Consider the following 23,336-nt stretch of genomic DNA (forward strand, 5'->3'; position numbering starts at 1 on the left):
TTGCAGGTGGCGAGTCTGCCGGTTCAGACCATTCGAAGAAAATTAAAGTGAGATGTAACAGTAAAGAAGGGAATTTATTGACTGGTTGGTGAGCATTTTATCTTTCCCTCTGAACTAAATGAGGGAATTTTAATCGGGATAAGTATAGCATTAATTGAAATAAGTATCTTTGGAAATTTGGATAATTTATTAGTAAGGTTTGTGTAGTAAGATTTACTTGCAGTAGCAAAGCTTATTAGTAGTGGGGTTTATTAATTATAAATCAACAGTAAATTAATACAACAACAATGGCAGGGCTGGTGTATTGTGGCTGCAGGTTGTTGGAGTTGGTGTGTACACCAGTGTAATCCATGGCAAACATGTCTGTGGCTTGAGGAGTTTTTGTTGAGAGTCAAAGAGCTGGAAGCTGAGCTACTGCAGGCAGAATTCTCCCAACCCCCTGTGAATAGTTTGCTGGTGAGCAGGCATAGAAAATCTGGCGAGAGCCAAAATGTTGGAAACCGGCAGACGTAAAATCACGTTGTAATTCTCCCGAAGGCGGGTTAATGTTGGGTCAGTCTTCCCGCTGGCATGTGACATGAAATTCATTTGTACCTCATGAATAAAACAGCTGACCACTGGAATCATGTCAGGCCTTCCAATCTTTCATCATACCAGCATCAAACCTGACTGATAAAGGGTGCCTTGCACAAGATGGACCTCGTTATGCCAGAGACTTTGAGGTGAACCTGGTGTGGCGGGATCTGTATTGGGCTAAAGGTATGGACACGTAATACACTCATGAAGGGGAGAGGAGGGGGAAGAACCTTGCAAGTGACAGTGCACACAGCCATGTGTATGAGAGAGAGAGAGAAAGAATGAGAGAGAGAAAGAATGTCCACCACCACCACAGGACCCAGTATTAGTGGAAGAGGCTGGTGAACAACAGTGGACATCTATACCTGCACATAGTGAGGCTCCAGGTAAATTGGAGGCACACAGACAGTGTGCGAGGGAGGTACAGCACCACCATCTCAAACCTCAGGTAAAATGGAGTCATCCAAACTTAAAAGCAAGATCAGTTTTGTCTGGGTGGACTGCAAAACAGGCCTCTGGGGCTCCTTTTTGGAATGGATATTCACTTGTTGATGCCACTACAGTGGACAGGGTGCTGGTCAATTACACAGGACTCAGAACCCATTGCCCAGGAAGCAAGAGCAAGATAGATTTTTAATTGTGCGCTTTGAAAGGGATTGGCTCACGTCAAATTTGGAAAAGCTGCAGAGTGGAAAACACTAATGCAGCCTTGGAGAGTGAAGGCTATTGTCAAGGACGCACAGCTGCATCAATTCTACCATCCCATCGGCGAAGGGGAGTCACAGATGAACAATTAATGCCATTTATCAATGGCCAAACAGATTCCATTCATTCGCGATGAGCAAACAAAACCTTACAGTTCTGCCAAGTTGAGACTGGAGTTCAGAACCACATTGGTACAATGATGTAATTCACAAGTTCTTACCCTCAAAGGGCCCATCAGGAAAGTTGGAGGGGAACTCGTCTGTGCATAATTAATGAGGTTCCAAGCGCTGAATCTAGCGTGGGATGCCACTATTCCGGCCAGTGGAAAAGGCACTGCCGGAGCGACCTGCCACTGTGCCTAGTCTCTCAATGGGAGAATTTCAACTCGAGATGGGAGGCGACCGAGACGAGACCAGAGAAGAAAGCAAGCAAGAAATGGCCAGCGAGAATCACCTTCGCAAAGATGAACCAGAGGGACTCAGACCGGATCTAGAGCCTACCAAGCCATCTTTACGGGTAGTATAGCCGAATCCTGGGTGTTTCTTGCATACATAGTGGGTAATATGCGGGTTAACTATATTCAATAAAGTTTGTTGCATTATATATCTGTGTCCATACTTTGTTCTTCTCATAAATAAAGGCACCTGAATAAAGCTTTAAGAAGCTGGTTGAAGTCTCTGAATTGGACAGATACAACAAGGTTCTTGAAGCTTGTATGGGTAAGTGGAGACAGCAGGTGGATGAGAGAATTGACCATGGCACTGGGGTACAAGAAGCCATTCAAGTGGGGGAAATAAATAGAAATGTAATGGTAGTAGGGAACAATAGAGTCAGGGGGGTGGATACAGTTCTCTGTAGCCAAGAGCAAGAGTCCAAAAATCTGTGCCTGCCTGGTGCCAGGGTTCAGGACATCTGCTTTGAGCTGGAGAGAAACTTGCAGTGGCTCAAAGACTGATATGGGAGAAATGGCTTTTGATTGATGGGGCACTAGCCCCAGTACTGGAAAAAATGGGAGCTGTACCTGAACCATGATAGAACCATTGTTCTGACTGGTCATATAACTAAATAGTGGACCAGGGAGGAGAGCGGGGTTGGATAGAGAGAAGGGAGGGATCATGTAAAAGGAGTCCTGGTAAATTAAAGGGTAACAAGATAGTAGAGCAGGGCAGCGATTTGAGCAAAGATAACTAGAGTGCGACAGGAAGCGACAGAGCATACAAACGTAACTGTTCACCAGCAGATTAGACCAGGGACTGTAAAAAGACAGAGTTAAAGGCTCTATCTGAATGTGCATAAGCTGTTGTATCAAAATGGATGAATTGTTAGTACAGTTAGGAATTAATATAATATGTATGACCTGATAGCTGTAGGCTACAGGATGGCTAAGGCATAGACCGGAATATCAAAGAGTATTTGACATGTCTGAAAGACAGGATTCTTAGAAAAGGTGATGGAGTAGCTCTGTTAATTAAGAATGTCATTAGTACAGTAGTGGGAGATTACCTTAGCTTGAAAGAGCAAGATGTCGAATCAGTTTGGGTAGAGATAAGAAATATGAAAGGCGAGGTCACTTGCAGGAGTAGTTTATAGGCCCTCTAACAGTTGTCACACTATAGGACAGAGCATACAGGAAGAAACAAATGAGGTGTGAAGGAAGGGTACTGCAATAATCATGGGCAACTTTTATGAATAAGTGTATTCGGGACAATTTCTTAGAGTTATACGTCCTATTGCCAACCAGGGAAAAGGCTATTCTAGACCTGAACGTGCAATGAGATAGGCTGACTCAATAACTAACAAAAATGAGGGAGGAATTAAGAGTACCGCACAACTTACAACATTTTAAGCAGGATCAAACATATACACACACCCATATATAAAATTTAAGGGCGGAATGCAATGTTCAATATTTATATATCGTACAACATATTTACAATGATTAATATTTATATATTACACAACCAGCCTTTAGAGATTCCACCTCCAACATTAGCACTTGTTATTTGGCTCAGTCATTAATACACCCCACACAAAAAACAATCTCACGGTCACAAGCATTAACCAGTAATGCTAATCTTAAATTTTGTTCTGTTAGTGTACAAATGAGTGGTTGGGGGAGTGCAAGAGTATGGCGTTGAGATAGAGGATCAGCCATGATCATATTTATTAGTGGAGCAGGCTCGGGGGGGGGGGGGGGGGGGGGAGCAGATGCCATACTCCTGCTCCTAATTTCTATGTTTCAATGAATGCAACTTGCCATCCTGATTGTATCTGCACTGTTGTGACTCCAGTCAGCACTGCTTACCGCCCACTTGCATAAATTAAACTTATGAAAATGGCATTCAAGTGCAGACATGTTTCCTTAACTATGAAAGAATCATACCTTGAATTATGGGAGACACTGGCAAGCTCTAATTTAAAACCATAATCTCTATTCGCGATGCTGTGGTTGGAACTTGCGTGTGGCTCCTGTTCACTCTGCAATGTGCAGATTCGTACTTGATTACATTTTGTGGCACTGTACCTCTACCTGCACACTAAGCATAGTGAGCAGTCGCCAAAAATTGAGTTTTTCATCCACATTACAGGTACAAGATTTAGAATTACTTGATCAATGTATTTGTGAGGTGAAGTTCTTTCATATTCAAGAAAGTCATCAAAACATACCCCTCCTTCAGTTTAAATTCCACACCAAATTAGCAATGAGCAGAAGCTGAATACAGAGCAAATCATAGCCACAGCATTGTCAGTGGAGTCAAAGTACTGTACTATGAATGAAAAATGAGACAGGTTCAGTGTAGTCAGCACCCTGTCATTAAACATGATTTTCCCAACCCATTTATTATTATCCTGAGGCAGTAGTGTATCACTACTGGTACATGGTTGTGCCATGCTTACAGAAATTTGCATCATAAGTGAATGATTTGAAAAATTCAATACGATTTATATTTTTAAAATGTGGAGGAGCTAGTCTTCACTTCGCACATTCCTTTTGTCCGAGTTTGTAAATTTACCCAGTACAGTATTTGAGGCACCCCATGCATTTTATAATTTAGACCCAAATAGAGTATAGCCAGATTAGGATGATCTGGAGGATGGACCGGGGAGCGGCGCGGGCTTGGAGGGCCGAAGGGCCTGTTCCTGTGCTGTATTGTTCTTTGTTCTTTATTAGCTTTGGAAGGGTAATAGATTTAATACTGTGTGCTTGTAGGGATTGAGAGCATATATTTCCACATTTTTTTTCAAAACAAAAAACCCTACATTTACAACATAAAAATCAACTTACATGTCACAGGCAGAGCAATGATGACATCGGTCAGGTTTAATTACTTGACACCTATCACAATACCTGATGGCTGCAAAGAAGCAAAATGGATCAATATGGATCAACTTGGGTATCGAGAAATATATCGAACAGGTAAAATGTGTTGTCTACTTATACACTATTAATGTACACATTTCTGAAGAATCTTCATAAATGCAGCCTCTATATCCAATATGTCATTATTTTATGATTACATATTCAGATAATGGAACATAAATTATATATCTATACAGCTCATTAGAACTTGTTTAAGACTAAGTCATGATGTGACATGCTACTGGCCTTTATAAAGGAGGAATATTCAAAGCATAACAAGAGCCACAAGTTTTAATCATAATGCAAAAGGTTAATATTCTCACTGCAAGTTATGATGCAAAACAATTTTGAAGTCTACCTCAACAGTGACTTTTGATATTCTAATTTCTTTCATTCCCCCTTTTACTCCACATCTCATTCTTTCTCCTTCTTTCAACCATTCTGTCTCTCCCTAGATTCTCCTTTTCTATCATTTTGCTTCAAGTTAGATAGAGGTGCAAATAAAAATTTTCATTCAAGCAGAAACAGAAAGAAAAATAGCTTTTGCTCTCATTGTTCGGTCACAGTAATTACATCACAAAGATTATTTCCCACTCTTCAACCAACACAATGGATATGGAAATATGACCAAGGCATAATGCTGATACTTTAAAGTTGATTTGCACAGGATGGTACAAAAGTACTGCTAAATACAAGTAGTGTTCCGAGTATAGAGTAAATCAGATTACAGACCTAAAGTTAGATTTTAGAAAGTGGTAAGGGAATTGTGACCAAACCATGGCTTACAAAGGAAATTAGAGATAGTATCAGATTCAAGGAAGAAGCACACAAATTGGCAAGAAAAAGCAATAGGCCTGAGGATTGGGTGCAGTTTAAAATTCAGGAAAGGAGGGCCAGGGGGTTGATTAAGAAAGGAAAAATAGAGTATGAAAGTAAGCTAGCGGAAACAGAAAAATGACTGTAAAAGGTTCTATAGATACGTAAAGAGAAAAAGATTGACAAAAATGAATGTAGACCCCTTACAGTCAGAAATGGGAGAATTAATAACAGGGAATAAAGAAATGGCTGAGGAATTAAATTTGTACTTTGCTTCGTCTTCACAAAGGAAGACATGAATAATACACCAAAAGTGCTGAGAGAAACAGGTTTTAGTGAGGAGCTGAAGGAAACCAGCATTAGTAGAGAAATAGTTTTTGGGGAAATTGATGGGATTGAAGGTGGATAAATCCCCAGGTCCTGATAATCTTCAGCCCAGAGTACTTAAGGAAATGGCCCTGGAAATTGTAGATCCATTGGTGGTTATTTTCCAAAATTCTTTGGACTCTGGACTCCTATTGGTTCCTACAGATTGGAGGGTTGCTAATGTAAGCCCGCTTTTCAAAAAAAGAGGTAGAGAGAAAACAGAGAACTATAGACCAGTGAGCCTAACATCGGTACCGGTGAAGTTGCTGGAGTCTATTATCAAGGATTTCATAACTTGGCATTTGGAAGGCAGTGGTATAATCAGACAAAGTCGGCATGGATTTATAAAAGGGAAATTATGCTTCACGAATCTATTGGAATTCTTTGAGGATGTAACTAGTAGAGTTGACCAAGGAGAACCAGTGGATGTGGTTTATTTAGACTTTCAGGAGGCTTTCGACAAGGTCTCACATAACAGACTAATATGTAAAGTTAAAGCACATGGGATTGCAGGTAATGTCTTGAGATGGATAGAAAGCTGGTTAGCAGATAGGAAACAAAGAATTGCCACAAATGGGTCTTTTTCTGGTTGGCAGGCAGTGACGAGTGGGGTTCCACAGGGATTTGTGTTAGGACCCCAACTGTTTACATTATATATTAATCATTTGGAATAGGGAACTGAATGTATTATCTTAATTTGCAGACGATACAAAGTTGGGTGGGAGGATGAACTGTGAGGAGGATGCAGAGCTGCTTCAGCGAGATTTGGACAGGCTGAGTTTGTGGGCATCAGTATAATGTGGATAAATGTGTGGATAGACACTTTGGTAACAATAATAGGAAGACAGATTATTCCTTGAATGGGTGTAAATTGAGAAAGGTGGATACTCAACGAGACCTTGGTGTCCTCGTGCATCAGTTACAGTACAGCAGGCAGTAAAGGCGGCAAATGGTATGTTGGCCTTCACAGTGAGAGGATTTGAGGATAGGGATGTTTTGCTGCAATTGTATAGGGCGTTGGTGAGGCCACATCTGGAGTATTGTGCGCAGTTTTGGTGTCCTTGGCTGAGGAAGGATGTTCTTGCTTTAGAGTACAGTGAAGGTTTACCAGGCTGATTCCTGGGATGGCAGGCCTGTCATATGAGGAGAGACTAAGTCGGTTAGCATTATAATCACTGGAGTTTAGAAGAGTGAGGGGGATCTCATAGAAACTTATAAAATTCTAACAGGGTTAGACAGGGTAGATTCAGAAAGAATGTTCCCAATGGTGGGGAGTCCAGAACTAGGGGTCATAGTTTGAGGATAAGGGGTAAACCTTTTAGAACTGAGGCGAGGAGAAATTTATTCACCCAGAGGATGGTGAATGTTTGGAATTCACTACCACAGAAAGTAGTTGAGGCCAAAACAGTGTGAGATTTCAAGAAGAAATTAGATATAGCTCTTGAGGCTAAAGGGATCAAGGGATATGAGGGGAAGGCAGGGTTGGAGGGGGGGGAGAAGAGATCAGGATATTGAATTTGACGATAAGCCATGATCAAAATGAATGGCAGAGGAGGCTTGAAGGGCTGAATGGTCTACTCCTGCTTCTAGTCTCTAAATTTCTAGATGAAAATAAATTAAAGGAAGAGGGCGGAATTCTCCCAAAAAAGTTCTAAGTGTCGAATTTGCGGGAAAACTGGAGAAATTCATGCTGATTTTTTTCAGTGGGAGTTCAGACTAGAATCTCCCACACACTGCACTCCGGAGGCCACCAGCATGAATGTCATTAGATTTCAGGGGGCAGGGTCCATTCCCACCCAGGAGGCTGAAACCAGCGGGCTTCTGCGCATGCGCAGTGGCTCCAAACTGTCAGCCTCCCGTTTGCTTGCCAGCTCAATCACTGGCCAGCCAAGGACCCCGCCGCAGTGCTGCCCCCCCCCCTCCGGCCCGTCACGATCTCCAGCCCCCCCCCCCTTTTCCCACAGCAGTCCCAGCCCCCGCTCTCCCAGCCCCGCTCTCCCCTCCCCCAGGCAGTGCCAACTCCCCTAGCAGGCAGACTCTCCCCCCCCCCCCCCCCCCCCCCCCCGCAGTGCAGATCCCCCCCAGGAAGCAGACCCTCCCCCTCCAAAATCGCTGGCCTCCCTCCGGCACCAACCAATCCTGATGGCAGAGGGACCCCACACCCTCACTGATTGCCCCTCGGTTCTGCCCCCATAGGCTCCACTCCCTTGGCATTGCCCCATGCCTGGTGGGCAGTGTCAAGGTGCCCCCTGTGCATTGGCACTTTGACCCTCAGACAGCACCGGGGGCACAGGCTGGCATTGCCAGGGTGCCCATGCCTTGGGGACACCCCCTGCCATCCAACTCCCAGGGGGAACCAGTTGTCCCCCTCCACTCCAGCAGGATCATACTAATAGTTACCCGAAAGTGGGGACCTACTATAAATCCTGCTGGAGTGAAATGCTCCTGATCGGGGCTGGGGGGTGGGGGAGGCAAGTGGGCCTGGAGAACTTAGTCCTGGGCCTGCTAATTACATTAAAAACAGATTTAAAAAATGACTTATCTGATCTTCCTGCTAGTTCCCAGTGCAGATCGGAGACTGATTCCCAGCACAGATCTGACGCAAATCTGGCACTGAGAGATGCACTCGCGGCAGGAACGCATGCACGAATCCCGCGCATGCCCGGCCACGAGATTTTCCCACCTCGCTGCGCTATAAAATGAGCATGGCGGGGTAGGAGAATCACCCCCAGAGAAGCAAACTATTTAGCCTCTCATGCCTGCTCTGACAATCAATTAGACATGGCTGATATATACTCATTTATCTGCCTTTGCTCCATATACCTTGACACTCTTAACATTTAATATTCTTAGTCCAGAAGATTTCAAAGGACTGAGTATCCATCGGCATTTGGGGGAAAGAGTTCCAAATTTTCCCTACCTTGTGTGTGAAAGGTTAATGTTATTTGCATCAGATAAAATTAACCTGTTGTATGTAATCAAACAGCTTGTTAGGAATGATGTATAATTTTAAGTTGAATTTATATAAACTTGTTATTAAAGGTAAACATATTTCAGTTTTATTTAGGTTTTGTTTACAAACTTTGGTGCCTGGGAGTCTGGAAAGACTAGTCACTAAAAGGTTTTGTCTTGTGGGGTTGTTTGTATATATACACATTTTTAACGAGGTCGAAGTTGAAGTGATGGGTTGAAAGGTCAGTGATTCTGGAAAACAAAGTAGAAAATCTTTACTTTTGCCGAGTGACAATGATCCATTAGCTTTGAAAAGACAAGAGTTCAGAGGAGGAGGAGGTCAGTGTGTATGTCAGAGAGAAGATAGGGATTTTTAAACTCTCTGAGAAGAGAAACTGCAAGACTAGTTGGACAGTAGTTAACTGAATAATCACTTATGTGACTCAGTAAAGTGATCTGTTCAGTGGAGGTGCTACTGGAAGACTGAGTTTAGGGAACCCATTTGTTTGCTATGCAGTTGGAAGAATCACTGACTTTAGAGTGTCTCGGGGAGAGATACAAGTTGGGCAAAGAAGCATCAAGTAAATGCTCAGGAATTCACCACAAGAAAACTGTTTGCAACTGTTTCAGTCCCAATCAAGAAACCTTTGCATCAAGCTGGTGATAACTCTTCACAAGTTTGTGAGTCTGTAAAGATATTGCTGGGGTAATGGAATAGTTTGAATTTGAATCATCGGCTTTTGTTTGCATTGAGATTTTTCTACCCTTTTTGTCTGGTGTAATGTAGTTAATTTTTGTTTAAATACATATTTTGTTTGAATTAGAAGTTCATTAGCAAAGTCCTACGAATTTGTTCAACAAATTTCCTTCACAGTTCCTTAAAACAAAAATCAAAAAGTTAGGATCAAGCCAGGTTTCACTCTGGGATTTGACTGGTCTACCACTAACAGTAGTTGAGATCGTAACAACTAGTGATATAAATGAATTTGCTGTACTTTCAAAGTGAGAGTGAATTTGAGGCTTCAAATGAAAAAAGCAACTCTCCTCACTTTACTGACTGAAATGTTTCTTGAATGCTTAGACTGTCTTTCGTATGCACACAGCCATTATGTAGGTAATGGTGTCCTTTCCTATTCCAAACATTATAGCCATGTGTGAGAGAAGAGTCAGTGCAGTTAAACAATGCATTTGAAGTACTACAGCTCAGCCACTGAAGAGCTATATCTGACTCCAAGAACAAAAGCAATATGTTGAAGATCTGAAATTAAAACAGAAACTGCTGGGGAAACTCAGCAGGTCTGGCAACATCGGTGGAGAGAGAAACAGAGTAAATGAAGTGTCCTCTCGAATTCCAAACGACAGCTCCAAAGAAGTGTCCTCTTGGACTCGAAACATTAACTCTGTTGCTCTCTCCATAGGTGCTGCCAGACCTGCTGAGTTTTTTCCAGCACTTTGTTTTTATTTCATGACTCCCAAGAACTTGGCTGGCTAACATTTACAATGTTTCTGTTACATCTAATAGACAGTTCACTATAATCAAAACATCAGAACAATGTGTTCCTTAAAACATAAATGATAGTTTTGTTCCTCTCATAAGCCAGAGATACTGGCTGCTTAGTGCAAAGTTACGAGCATCGTATGCTACATCTATAAGGAGAATGGAGATAATCCAGGAATTAGTGGGCCTGAAGGTGACATAGGCGTGGATAAGGGTTTCATAGGAAGAGGAGCTGAGGCAGGGGCAGTGATGGATGGTGGATAGAATAGGCACCCAATTGTGATGGAAAAAATATGAAGTTGGAAACTCAGCTCAAATGTGAACAGGATACCAAGGCTGAGAGAAGGCCAGGAAGAGTGATGAAATTGGTGCCAAAGGTACAGAGCTGATGGCGAGGGTTGAACATGATGCCTTCAGTTTCTCAACGTTTAACTTGAGGATATTGTAGCTTATCCAAGATCCGATTAAATTATCAGACAACAGAGGCAGTGTAGCAATTGAGATGAGTAATGGAGAAGTAGATCTGACTGTCATCGGCATACATAGCAAAGCAGATTTCATTGTCTGCAGATGATGTCACCAATGGACAGCATATAGGAGGAGATATTGGTCAGATCCTTTGGGTATTCCCAAGTTAAAGATGCTGGAGTGGGAACAGAAGCCATTGCTGGAAATGCTCTGGCTTTGATTGGATGGGTAAGCGTGCAAGCAAGAGACAGCAATGTAACTAAGCTAAACAATGGAAGAAAAGCAATGAAGGAGGAAGTTGTGGTTAACCACCTCAAAGAATGCAGAGAGATCAAGAGAAATTATGAATTGTGATTTCAATGATAGAGAATATCTTTTGTGATTTAGTTTAGGGGCTGTTAGTATCATGGACAGTAGTGGGAACTTGTGTATGGAGTCAGTAGAGATAGGCGAGGTGATGAATGAATACTTTTCTTCAGTGTTCACCAAGGAGAGGGGCCATGTTTTTGAGGAAGAGAAGGTGTTACAGGCTAATAGGCTGGAGGAAATAGATGTTCGGAGGGAGGATGTCTTGGCAGTTTTGAATAAACTGAAGGTCGATAAGTCCCCTGGGCCTGATGAAATGTATCCTAGGATTCTTTGGGAGGCAAGGGATGAGATTGCAGAGCCTTTGGCGTTGATCTTTGGGTCCTCGCTGTCCACGGGGATGGTGCCAGAGGACTGGAGAATGGCGAATGTTGTTCCTCTATTTAAGAAAGGGAATAGAAATGACCCTGGTAATTATAGACCGGTTAGTCTTACTTCGGTGGTTGGTAAATTGATGGAAAGGGTCCTTAGGGATGGGATTTACGACCATTTAGAAAGATGCGGATTAATCCGAGATAGTCAGCACGGATTCGTGAAGGGCAAGTCGTGCCTCACAAATTTGATAGAATTCTTTGAGGAGGTAACTAAGTGTGTTGATGAAGGTAGGGCAGTTGATGTCATATACATGGATTTTAGTAAGGCGTTTGATAAGGTCCCCCATGGTCGGCTTATGATGAAAGTGAGGAGGTGTGGGATAGAGGGAAAGTTGGCCGATTGGATAGGTAACTGGCTGGCTGACCGAAGACAGAGGGTGGTGGTCGATGGAAAATTTTCGGATTGGAGGCAGGTTGCTAGCGGTGTGCCGCAGGGATCAGTGCTTGGTCCTCTGCTCTTTGTGATTTTTATTAATGACTTAGAGGAGGGGGCTGAAGGGTGGATCAGTAAATTTGCTGATGACACCAAGATTGGTGGAGTAGTGGATGAGGTGGAGGGCTGTTGTAGGCTGCAAAGAGACATAGATAGGATGCAAAGCTGGGCTGAAAAATGGCAAATGGAGTTTAACCCTGATAAATGTGAGGTGATTCATTTTGGTAGGACAAATTTAAATGTGGATTACAGGGTCAAAGGTAGGGTTCTGAAGACTGTGGAGGAACAGAGAGATCTTGGGGTCCATATCCACAGATCTCTAAAGGTTGCCAGTCAAGTGGATAGAGCTGTGAAGAAGGCCTATAGTGTGTTAGCTTTTATTAACAGGGGGTTGGAGTTTAAGAACCGTGGGGTTATGCTGCAACTGTACAGGACCTTGGTGAGACCACATTTGGAATATTGTGTGCAGTTCTGGTCACCTCACTATAGGAAGGATGTGGAAGCGCTGGAAGGAGTGCAGAGGAGATTTACCAGGATGCTGCCTGGTTTGGAGGGTAGGTCATATGAGGAAAGGTTGAGGGAGCTAGGGCTGTTCTCTCTGGAGCGGAGGAGGCTGAGGGGAGACTTAATAGAGGTGTATAAAATGATGAAGGGGATAGATAGAGTGAACGTTCAAAGACTATTTCCTCGGGTGGATGGAGCTATTACAAGGGGGCATAACTATAGGGTTCGTGGTGGGAGATACAGGACGGATATCAGAGGTAGGTTCTTTACGCAGAGAGTGGTTGGGGTGTGGAATGGACTGCCTGCAGTGATAGTGGAGTCAGACACTTTAGAAACATTTAAGCGGTTATTGGATAGGCACATGGAGCACACCAGGATGATAGGGAGTGGGATAGCTTGATCTTGGTTTCAGATAAAGCTCGGCACAACATCGTGGGCCGAAGGGCCTGTTCTGTGCTGTACTGTTCTATGTTCTATGGTAGAAATGGAAGCCCAATTGAACAGATTCAAACGTGGAGTTTTGGGGAAAAACCCTGGAGTGGGATAGAGAATAAGAGATGGGGCGGTTGTTTGTGACGTCAAAGGGGTTAATTTTTGATGAAGATGCTGCGGGAAGTTTTGAAAGGCATGGGACAATACCCAAGAAATGGAAGTCACTTCCATTCTTTATATTCATCCACTTCCATCCATTCTGCCCCATTATCAGCAGGCATACAAGAATGTATCCCAATCCAAATTGTTCCTTAAATTTCGCCTCACCGAGCCAGAACACCCCCTACAGCAATTTATTCAGTGATTGATAAACCTCTCCCCACAGTCGGCCGTTTGAGATGAACAAATCAGCATGGTGAGGAATTGAACTTGCATCCCTAACGCATCATGGGTCAATGTGTTTATGTCCCATTCTTTAAAAGAAAGGTTTTCTGTATGACCAAATATTTCTGCTTTTTTTTTTGCTGGAGTCAATATGTAGCAGCCAAGGGGCTGGTTTAAAGCAGTAATTTCTTGCATGGCAGCTTCGAGATGTCATTAGTGATCATCCAGGCGTAATTTATCCGAAGAGACATCATAGAACTACTGCTTGGCATTTTGCTGGTGGACATGGCTCAATAGTAAGAAGTCTAACAACACCAGGTTAAAGTCCAACAGGTTTATTTGGTAGCCGGCATCTCCACATCATAGAATCATAGAAATCATAGAAACCCTACAGTGCAGAAGGAGGCCATTCGGCCCATCGAGTCTGCACCGACCACAATCCCACCCAGGCCCTACCCCCACATATTTACCCGCTAATCCCTCTAACCTATGCATCCCAGGACTCTAAGGGACAATTTTTAACCTGGCCAATCAACCTAACCCACACATCTTTGGACTGTGGGAGGAAACCGGAGCACCCGGAGGAAACCCACGCAGACACGAGGAGAATGTGCAAACTCCACACAAACAGTGACCCGAGCCGGGAATCGAACCCGGGACCCTGGAGCTGTGAAGCAGCAGTGCTAACCACTGTGCCACCGTGCCGCCATCAATAGAGTAGAGCAGCAGGTTAAAACAAGAGTGGGAAAATAGTGTTTTAAACCATGCTGTGCTCTGGTAAGTTCAAAAAGGATTAAAGTTGGAATTTCAGTAAGCTATCTCAAATAAATGGGATTAACAAACCTCTTAGAAATAACAGATGCTACCAATTGATGTTTGTCATAAGCGACAAATAACTGGACCATTTTTTATGGTCAGATAAGGAATACATGAGAATGCTCTAGAATTGCTGATTTTATTTACCACCGAAAGAGAAAATGCTGGAAAATCTCTGCAGGTCTGGCAGCATCTGTAAGGAGAGAAAAGAGCTGACGTTTCAAGTCCAGATAACCCTTTGTCAAAGCTAAAGGGCATAGAAAGTGGGAGATATTTATACTGCAGGGTGAGGGAATGAAAGATGAGTCATAGCCTTTGAAACCAGGGGAAAAGACTGCTAATGGCTGTCCACAGAGAGAATAAAGGGTGTGAATGGCCAAATGGCAGAGAAGCTGTAAGCTGTGACAGATGAAGATGTTGGGGTGGGGGAGATAGGACAGAGGTAGAATGTAGAAAAGGGAAAATGGGGGCGGGGTGGTAGGAAACGTAAGGGAAGGGGGATGAAGTGGGAGGTAAGAGGTTGGAGGACGGGGGTGGGGGGGAAGAAAAATGAAGACAGACAATAAAAAAATAAGATGTAGAGAACAGTTAAAAATTAAATCAAATAGAATGAAAACAAAGGGGGCTGAGGTGAGGTAGAGCAAATCATCGGAAGTTGTTGAATTCGTTGTTGAGGTCAGAAGGCTGTAAAGTGCCTAGCTGGAAGATGAGATGCTGTTCCTCCAGTTTGCGTTGAGCTTCACTGGAACATTGCAGCAGGCCAAGGACAGACATGTGGGCATGGGAGCAGGATAGTGTGTTAAAATGGCAAGCAACCGGAAGGTCAGGGTCCTGATTGCGCACAGACCGAAGGTGCTCAGCAAAGCAATCACCCAGTCTATGCTTGGTCTCTCTGATATAAAGGAGACTACATTGGGAGCAGCGAATGCAATATAGCAAATTGAAAGAGGTACAAGTGAAACACTGCTTAACCTGGAATGAGTGTTTTAGACCTTGGATGGTGAGCATAGAAGAGGTAAAGGGACAGGTGTTACACCTTCTGCGGTTGCATGGGAAGGTGCCATGAGTGACGGGAGAGGTGTTGGGTATAATGGAGGAGTGGACTAGTTATCCCGGTGGGAACGGTCTCTGCAGAATACTGACAGAGGGAGTGAAGGGAAGATGTGTTTGGCGGTGGCATCACACCGGAGCTGGCGAAAATGGCAGAGGATTATGCTTTGCATGCAGAGGCTGGCAGGTGAAATGTGAGAACACGCTTTCTCTTTTGGTTTCAGATTCCAGCATCCGCAGTAATTTGCTTTTATGTCAATTTTATTTAATGTCTTGTTACAGTAATTTAGAGCTGAAAAAATAGTGGAAGTTGAAAATAATGGAACCTGTTCATTATAAGTCCCCGATACGTCTGTTTAAATTGAACGACACCTAGAATTGAAAATATTGTGGAATCGTTAACAAAAAGACACACTCCTGACCAAATGATGGAGTGAAGGTCATTCATGAAACAGGGAAGTTTGGCTGAGGATGCTTCACTGAGGAACTCCTGTAGCAGGAGCAATGATGATCGTCCTTTGATGATTATAATCATCTTCCTTTGCATCAGGAATGATTGCAGCCATCTGAAGGTTTTTCCCTTGATCTCTGCATTCCTCAGACCCTTTGGAGCCACACGACTAAATTCTTGATTTTGAGGGTATTGAATCTTTGGATTTCAGCTCTTATGGAACCTGGACTGAATGTCAATAAGCAGGCTATTGGTGAATGAGCATTGTTTGATGACATCACTGATGATTCATAAGAAGTTATGAGAGAAGTAATTGGTTGGGTTAGATTTGTGTTTCTGTGGAGAGGACATTTGAATAATCTTCCGCATTGAATTCAGCACTATAGTTGGAAAATGTAATAACCCCTTTTCTGTGTCCTCTGCACTCAGTTTTTTAAAATACTTTTCCAATTCAATCAAATCAAATCCAATTCAGAGTCTCAACAAGTTGAGACATTTCAGATCCAGGCTGACCATAAGACCATAAGACATAGGAGCGGAAGTAAGGCCATTCGGCCCATCGAGTCCACTCCACCATTCAATCATGGTTGATTTCAACTCCATTTACCCGCTCTCTCCCCATAGCCCTTAATTCCTCGAGAAATCAAGAATTTATCAATTTCTGTCTTGAAGACGCTCAACGTCTCGGCCTCCACAGCCCTCTGTGGCAATGAATTCCACAGACCCACCACTCTCTGGCTGAAGAAATTTCTCCTCATCTCTGTTCTAAAGTGACTCCCTTTTATTCTAAGGCTGTGCCCCCGCGTCCTAGTCTCCCCTGTTAATGGAAACAACTTCCCTACGTCCATCCTATCTAAGCCGTTCATTATCTTGTAAGTTTCTATCAGATCTCCCCTCAACCTCCTAAACTCCAATGAATATAATCCCACGATCCTCAGACGTTCATCGTATGTCAGGCCTACCATTCCTGGGATCATCCGTGTGAATCTCCGCTGGACCCGCTCCAGTGCCAGTATGTCCTTCCTGAGGTGTGGGGCCCAAAATTGCTCACAGTACTCCAAATGGGGCCTAACCAGTGCTTTATAAAGCCTCAGAAGTACATCCCTGCTTTTGTATTCCAAGCCTCTTGAGATAAATGACAACATTACATTTGCTTTCTTAATTACGGACTCAACCTGCAAGTTTACCTTTAGAGAATCCTGGACTAGGACTCCCAAGTCCCTTTGCACTTTAGCATTATGAATTTTGTCACCGTTTAGAAAATAGTCCATGCCTCTATTCTTTTTTCCAAAGTGTACGACCTCGCACTTGCCCACGTTGAATTTCATCAGCCACTTCTTGGACCACTCTCCTAAACTGTCTAAATCTTTCTGCAGCCTCCCCACCTCCTCAATACTACCTGCCCCTCCACCTATCTTTGTATCATCGGCAAACTTGGCCAGAATGCTCCCAGTCCCGTCATCTAGATCGTTAATATATAAAGAGAACAGCTGTGGCCCCAACACTGAACCCTGCGGGACACCACTTGTCACCGGTTGCCATTCTGAGAAAGAACCTTTTATCCCAACTCTCTGCCTTCTGTCTGACAGCCAATCGTCAATCCATGTTAGTACCTTGCCTCGAATACCATGGGCCCTTATTTTACTCAGCAGTCTCCCGTGAGGCACCTTGTCAAAGGCCTTTTGGAAGTCAAGATAGATAACATCCATTGGCTCTCCTTGGTCTAACCTATTTGTTATCTCTTCAAAGAACTCTAACAGGTTTGTCAGGCACGACCTCCCCTTACTAAATCCATGCTGACTTGTCTTAATCCGACCCTGCACTTCCAAGAATTTAGAAATCTCATCCTTAACGATGGATTCTAGAATTTTGCCAACAACTGAGGTTAGGCTAATTGGCCTATAATTTTCCATCTTTTTTCTTGTTCCCTTCTTGAACAGTGGGGTTACAACAGCGATTTTCCAATCCTCTGGGACTTTCCCTGACTCCAGTGACTTTTGAAAGATCATAACTAACGCCTCCACTATTTCTTCAGCTATCTCCTTTAGAACTCTAGGATGTAGCCCATCTGGGCCCGGAGATTTATCAATTTTCAGACCTTTTAGTTTCTCTAGCACTTTCTCCTTTGTGATGGCAACCATATTCAACTCTGCCCCCTGACTTTCCTGAATTGTTGGGATATTACTCATGTCTTCTACTGTGAAGACTGACGCAAAGTACTTATTAAGTTCCTCAGCTATTTCCTTGTCTCCCATCACTAGATTACCAGCGTCATTTTGGACAAGACAGGGCGAGCGACCAAACCATCCTGCCCTGGGCCTGATTTACATGAGCCAAGCTGATTGGAGAAGGGGGAGGTTCCTCCTCCAAGACTTGAGCTCATTTGCATCTTAGCCAAAAGGCCGAGATGCCGTTTTAAAAAATTGCTTCATATGAAACATATGAAGCTTCAGTGTAACCTAATGACCTCAACCAAGTGCGGCCGACCATGGGCTGCCGACCATACTACATTTGATCTTAGCCAAAAGGCCGATCTGCACTCAGTTGCTTCTTAATGCCATATAGAATGAATCATATTGGCTAGACACTAGCAACTCTGATACTTGGACCTCAAGAACCTTCGGCACTTTTAGCTGAAGATGATTGCAAACTCCTACCATTGTCTCTTGTACTCTTGTTCTGGGATTCATCATGATTGAAGGTGAGGATTTCATGGAGCAACTTCCTCCTCCTGTTGGTTAATGGGTCAGCCACACTGTTATTGACTAGATGTTGTAGTTCTTAGCCATGTCTACATGTTGTTCAGCATGTAGATTTCCTGTATTGTAGTGTCACTCAGTTACTACCTTATTCCAAAGGATAGGTTTTGCTGCCCAGGTACCCTGTTGCATACTCCCCAGTAATTTTGCTGGTGGTCTCCCAGCTTAGACTTAAAGTCATAGAGCTTGACGATTATTCAGGAGTGAAGGATGTGATGGGTTAAGGTTACAGACTGGTACAAAATTCTGCAATTACTAAATGCCCATAGCATTTCTACTGCTAGATCTGTCATTAGTTTGTCCCACTTAGTTTGTAGTAGCATCACAGTACATGATAAAACATGTCATCACCGTGAAGATAAGATCTGCCTTCACAAGAACTCTTGTAATCATCTCTTCCACCAGGGCTGTTGTAGCAGACATGTCTGCGTCAGGCAGATGTTTGGTGAAAATGAGGTCAAGTTAGTTAGTTCCTTGCATTGGTTCCCTCAGTAACTCGTCATAGAACCAGTATGGAAACCATGATTGTACTATTGAGTTATTCTTGGTGGTGAAGACCAACAATGTTATGCTCTTGTTTTTCAAGTGATGTTCAACATTGCCATTTGAGGAATATCAAGGTGGGATGTTCTTAAATTGCAGGATAATACCAGCTTTTTAAAAAACTCTCATACAAATACAATAATCAACTTGGGAGCAAAGGAATATATGAAAACGATGCAGAGTACACAATTTACCAAAAGTGAGTTACTTTGTGCATTTATCATTATTTGCTCTTATTAATTTCTCACATAACTAGAATAGCAATTTACCTCCATTTGCAGTTCTGGTGTAAAGAGGTAAGTCCTTGGCAGCTCTTCTGAGAATTTCTTGCTGTGCTTCTGGTCTTTCTTCCCGATCATACTGTTCCTTATCGGTTTTGACTAATCTGAACTGCAAGAAAACGGAGTGCATTACATTCAGTTCTAAAATTCACTACCATCTTTTTCTTCAGGATCCATTACAAGACCCACTTTTAAATTATTCCAAAGTTCAATCATGTTAATATGACAGCGATAGCCAGCAATTTCAATTTCACATGGCTTTCTATAAAAATACAATATATAATCTTCCAAGCGGAATATGTAACATTGTATTTCATATAGCTACATTAACTTTCAAGATTCCCAAATCTTGTCACATCCATTCACTAAAGTATGTGTCCAGTTCCTGCTTGCAGCATTTATTGGTAGAATATTGCTGTTTGCTTTATTTTTTCATTAGTATTGCAGTCATTGGACTACACTTAATTATTAAAATATTAATGTAGCAAATGTTCAATCGACCAGTATCCACTTGCCCTGACACCATCAATCTCTCAAGCCAAGTCTGAACTGTGGAACATTGGTTTACTCCTCAACTCCATGTCTACCAAGACCATTTTCTTCCACTTTTGCCGATAAAATATTGTTCTTTTTATTCTTACTACTTCACCACTGGAGTTTACTCTTTCAATCACTACATCTTGTTCTCTGGCATTTCTTTCTAAAGGCCCTCTCTGATTTACCACCTCTTTTTGTTTTCAAAAGTCTCCTAAAGTCCTTTCTCTTCAACCTTAATTTGGTCCAATGTTATTTCATTCTTTCCCTCTTGCTTGGCATCCATTGTTTCTTCTGCCTAAAAAGCACTCAAAAATGTATCTCTTTATGTGAGGAGCACTACAAGTGTTCTGATGCAAATCATTTACATTTCATTGAATAGCTTTATGGAACAGTAATTCTAGAGGGACTTGCAAAGTGAATTTCAGCCAATGAATCAACAAGAAGTGATTGCAATTCCTGGTATACCGACATTCACAAATTCTTTCAGCAAAAAGACAATGACTAATATCACAAAGTACTGCTAGTGGGAGAGGGGAATTGTGTCCATCATGAATCATTATCCAAGATGGAAAAGAAGCAGATTCCCTCTTTCAGCGAAGCCTTTCAATATAATGAGTTTGTTTTTATTCTCTTTCAGGACAGGGAAATGTCAGCAAGGTCGCATTTATTTCCCATCTTCAGCTGATCCAAAATTGTATTGGTTGGCTTTCTCCTTGAACCACTGTGGTCCATTTGGAGTGCATTAGGCATCAATCACATATTTGGGCTGGAATCACATGGAAGCAAGACAAGATGGGGACAGCAGATTCGCTTTCCTGGAATACATTTAGTAGACTTGAGGAATTTTTACAACTATCACAGCAGCTTTCATGGCAAGTTTTCTGGTCACAGTCCACAAAGTACAACATTACTGAATTCATGATCACAACTGGGATTTGAATTCTTGACCCTGGGTTTCTAGACTGCTTAAAACTAGTATCAAAAGGTAAGTTTCCTTTTATGATATAGCTTATTGTGCACCCAGAAGGAGTAGAAGTGCTCCTTCTGGCTCAACATTAAACTATCCCTGCCCTCTCACTCAAAGACTTCAACTGGCATGTTGAGCTGTTTGATCTTGCTCATGCATCCAATACTTTTCAATCATGAGGCAATTTGTCATGGTCCTGGCAACAGAATTGCACAGTAAGGAGTCTAACAACACCAGGTTAAAGTCCAACAGGTTTATTTGGTAGCAAACGCCACTAGCTTTCAGAGCACTGCTCCTTCATCAGGTGAGTGGGAGTTCTGTTTACAAACAGGGCATATAAAGACACAAACTCAATTTACTGAATAATGATTGGAATGAGAGTCTTTACAGCTAATCAAGTCTTAAAGGTACAGACAATGTGAGTGGAGAGAGCATTAGCACAGATTAAAGAGATGTGTATTGTCTCCAGACAGGACAGCCAGTGAGACTTTGCAAGTCCAGGCAAGTTGTGGACATGAACCCAAGATCCCGGTTGAGGCCGTCCTCATGTGTGCGGAACCTGGCTATCAGTCTCTGCTCAGCGACTCTGCGCTGTCGTGTGTTGTGAAGGCCGCCTTGGAGAATGCAGGAAATGGGTTTTTTTTAAAAAACAGATTAGTAATCGGATTAGTAATCCAAAAACCCAGGATAATGCTCTGGGGACACAAGTTCGAATCCCACTGTGGCAGATGGTGAAATTTGAATTCAATAAAATCTGTAATTAAACAGAATTGCACCCAGTTTTAAACACAATCCAATTTCTAGACTACTATTCTGATGCAGTTCTGCTGCTTCTTCGAATAGGTGGAAAAATCACAACTCGTGTTTAGGCACAGTTTCCCTTAAACCCCAAAATACATTTTTTTTAAAAGTGATGTATTTCATACTTTTATGATAGTGTTCAATGCTTACAAAATACATTTTGCAGTAATGTAATAAGAAAAAAAATAATTTTCATATGGAAGAAACCTCCTATTTTGTTAAAAACCAGGCCTGGAAAAAAGGCAAATTCCAAACCCATCCTGCTTAAGATTGGTACAGATTTTATTTTTTAAATTTCAGTGGCACCATAACTTCTCTTGCATTGCTAAAATGAAATCTATCAATTTACATTCATCTGAAGGCAGGAGATACAGGCCCTAATATTTAGAGGAAGATGGAGGAATGGGGAAGTCCTGACTAAGCCAGAGATATGGAGGTTCACTCGAATTTAATGGCAAAACATAAATTGTTTTTTTAAAAAACTGTTTCCGGCAATTTAGGGAAGGCAGTGGCATAGTGGTATTGTTGCTGGATTAGTAATCCAAAGACCCAGAATAATGCTCTGGGGACATAAGTTCGAATCCCACTGTGGCAGATGATGAAATTTGAATTTAATTTAAAAATCTGTAATTAAAAGTCTAATGATGACAATGAAACCAATGTCAATTGTTGGAAAAACCCATCTGGTTCACTAATGTCTTTTAAGGAAATCTGCCGTCCTTATATATACTCCAGACCCAAAGCAGCGGTTGACTCTTAAAGAACCTCAGGGATGGGCAATAAATGCTGACCCAGCCAGCAATGCCCACATCCCATGAATGAATAAAAAAATAATTTGACAAGCTGTTACCTGCCAGACAAGTAAACCAATTCTAGGATGCCACAGCCGAAATTGCTTGTGGATGGTTCCTGGCAATCTCTATGTTAGGAATAGGCTTCAATTGCGGAGGGGATTAGCAATCATGAGTGTGGAGCAGGTTTAAACTGAGGGTTGTTTGCAAATCTCAATTGCAGGGAAGGCTTCAGCTTGGTGATTGTGGCGGAGGTGAGAGAGAGGCTACATTCGGCAGAAGGGAGGTTGTAGATGTATTTGAGAAACCAAGAGGAGCACCTCTTGGCCTACAAGGAGTGCTATAAAACTACTTACCTTCAGGAGACTGCAGTTCCTGCCTTCATCTTTCTGCCCCTTTCCCAAACTCTGGGATACCAGACTAGCAATACCAAAATTTAAAATCAGGTTAATGCAAACGATGAGAGTCTGATCTAAATAGAATAATGAAGTGTTCTGCCTCTCCAAGGCATACAGATGCATGGTTCACAACCTGCTGGTGTAAAAAATGGAGGATATGTTCCCCGTTTTCGTTCCCCCAAAGGATCAATATCAGGACCCTGAACGTTTTTTCCTGGATTCACCAATTTACCACTGATGTTCAGAGAGTGCCCCCTCATTGGCCTTGTAAACACCCCAAACTGACTTAATATGTCCAGAGTGGTTACAAGAGTTTGCATGCGAACTGGTGCAAATAATGGCTCAATATCAATTTTTCAAGAAAATCTTCAAATGTTAAAAGCACAGCTATTAAATGTTCAGAGATCCAGCCGTAAACCCCACAGACACTGAACAGAAATCAGCTGTAGCTTACTGCATAAATGAAAGACAGCTTCTTTTCTCTGTGAAGTTCAAGTGGAGATAAAAACACTTCAGCAGAGATGATATCTATCAGGGACTGTAGTCAAGAATCGCCAAATTAACCATCAGATCCATTAAATCAGTTGCATATTGAAGATTCTTTCCATGAGGACATAAAAGGAATTCTGAATAAAGCACTTCCAAAGTTCAGTTTTATAACTCAGTCAACATTTAACGAAAAGAAAGGTTTGCATTTATATAGTGCC

At 42.4% G+C, this 23,336-nt stretch overlaps 1 protein-coding gene across 2 annotated transcripts in view; it reads right to left on the bottom strand.

Annotated features, from left to right (window-relative positions):
• LOC144499744 (palmitoyltransferase ZDHHC20-B-like) overlaps positions 1-23,336 on the bottom strand; it is a 100,916-nt gene that overhangs the window by 38,297 nt on the left and 39,283 nt on the right. For both annotated transcript variants that reach the window (XM_078222126.1, XM_078222125.1), the window contains exons 4-5: positions 19,124-19,244; positions 4,568-4,637 (exon numbers count right to left, since the gene is read on the bottom strand). In XM_078222126.1, coding sequence (XP_078078252.1) covers positions 4,568-4,637; positions 19,124-19,244 — 191 coding nt within the window. The remainder of the gene's footprint in view (positions 1-4,567; positions 4,638-19,123; positions 19,245-23,336) is intronic.

The sequence above is a fragment of the Mustelus asterias genome, chromosome 10 (genome assembly GCF_964213995.1).
Source record: "Mustelus asterias chromosome 10, sMusAst1.hap1.1, whole genome shotgun sequence".
NCBI lineage: Eukaryota > Metazoa > Chordata > Chondrichthyes > Carcharhiniformes > Triakidae > Mustelus > Mustelus asterias.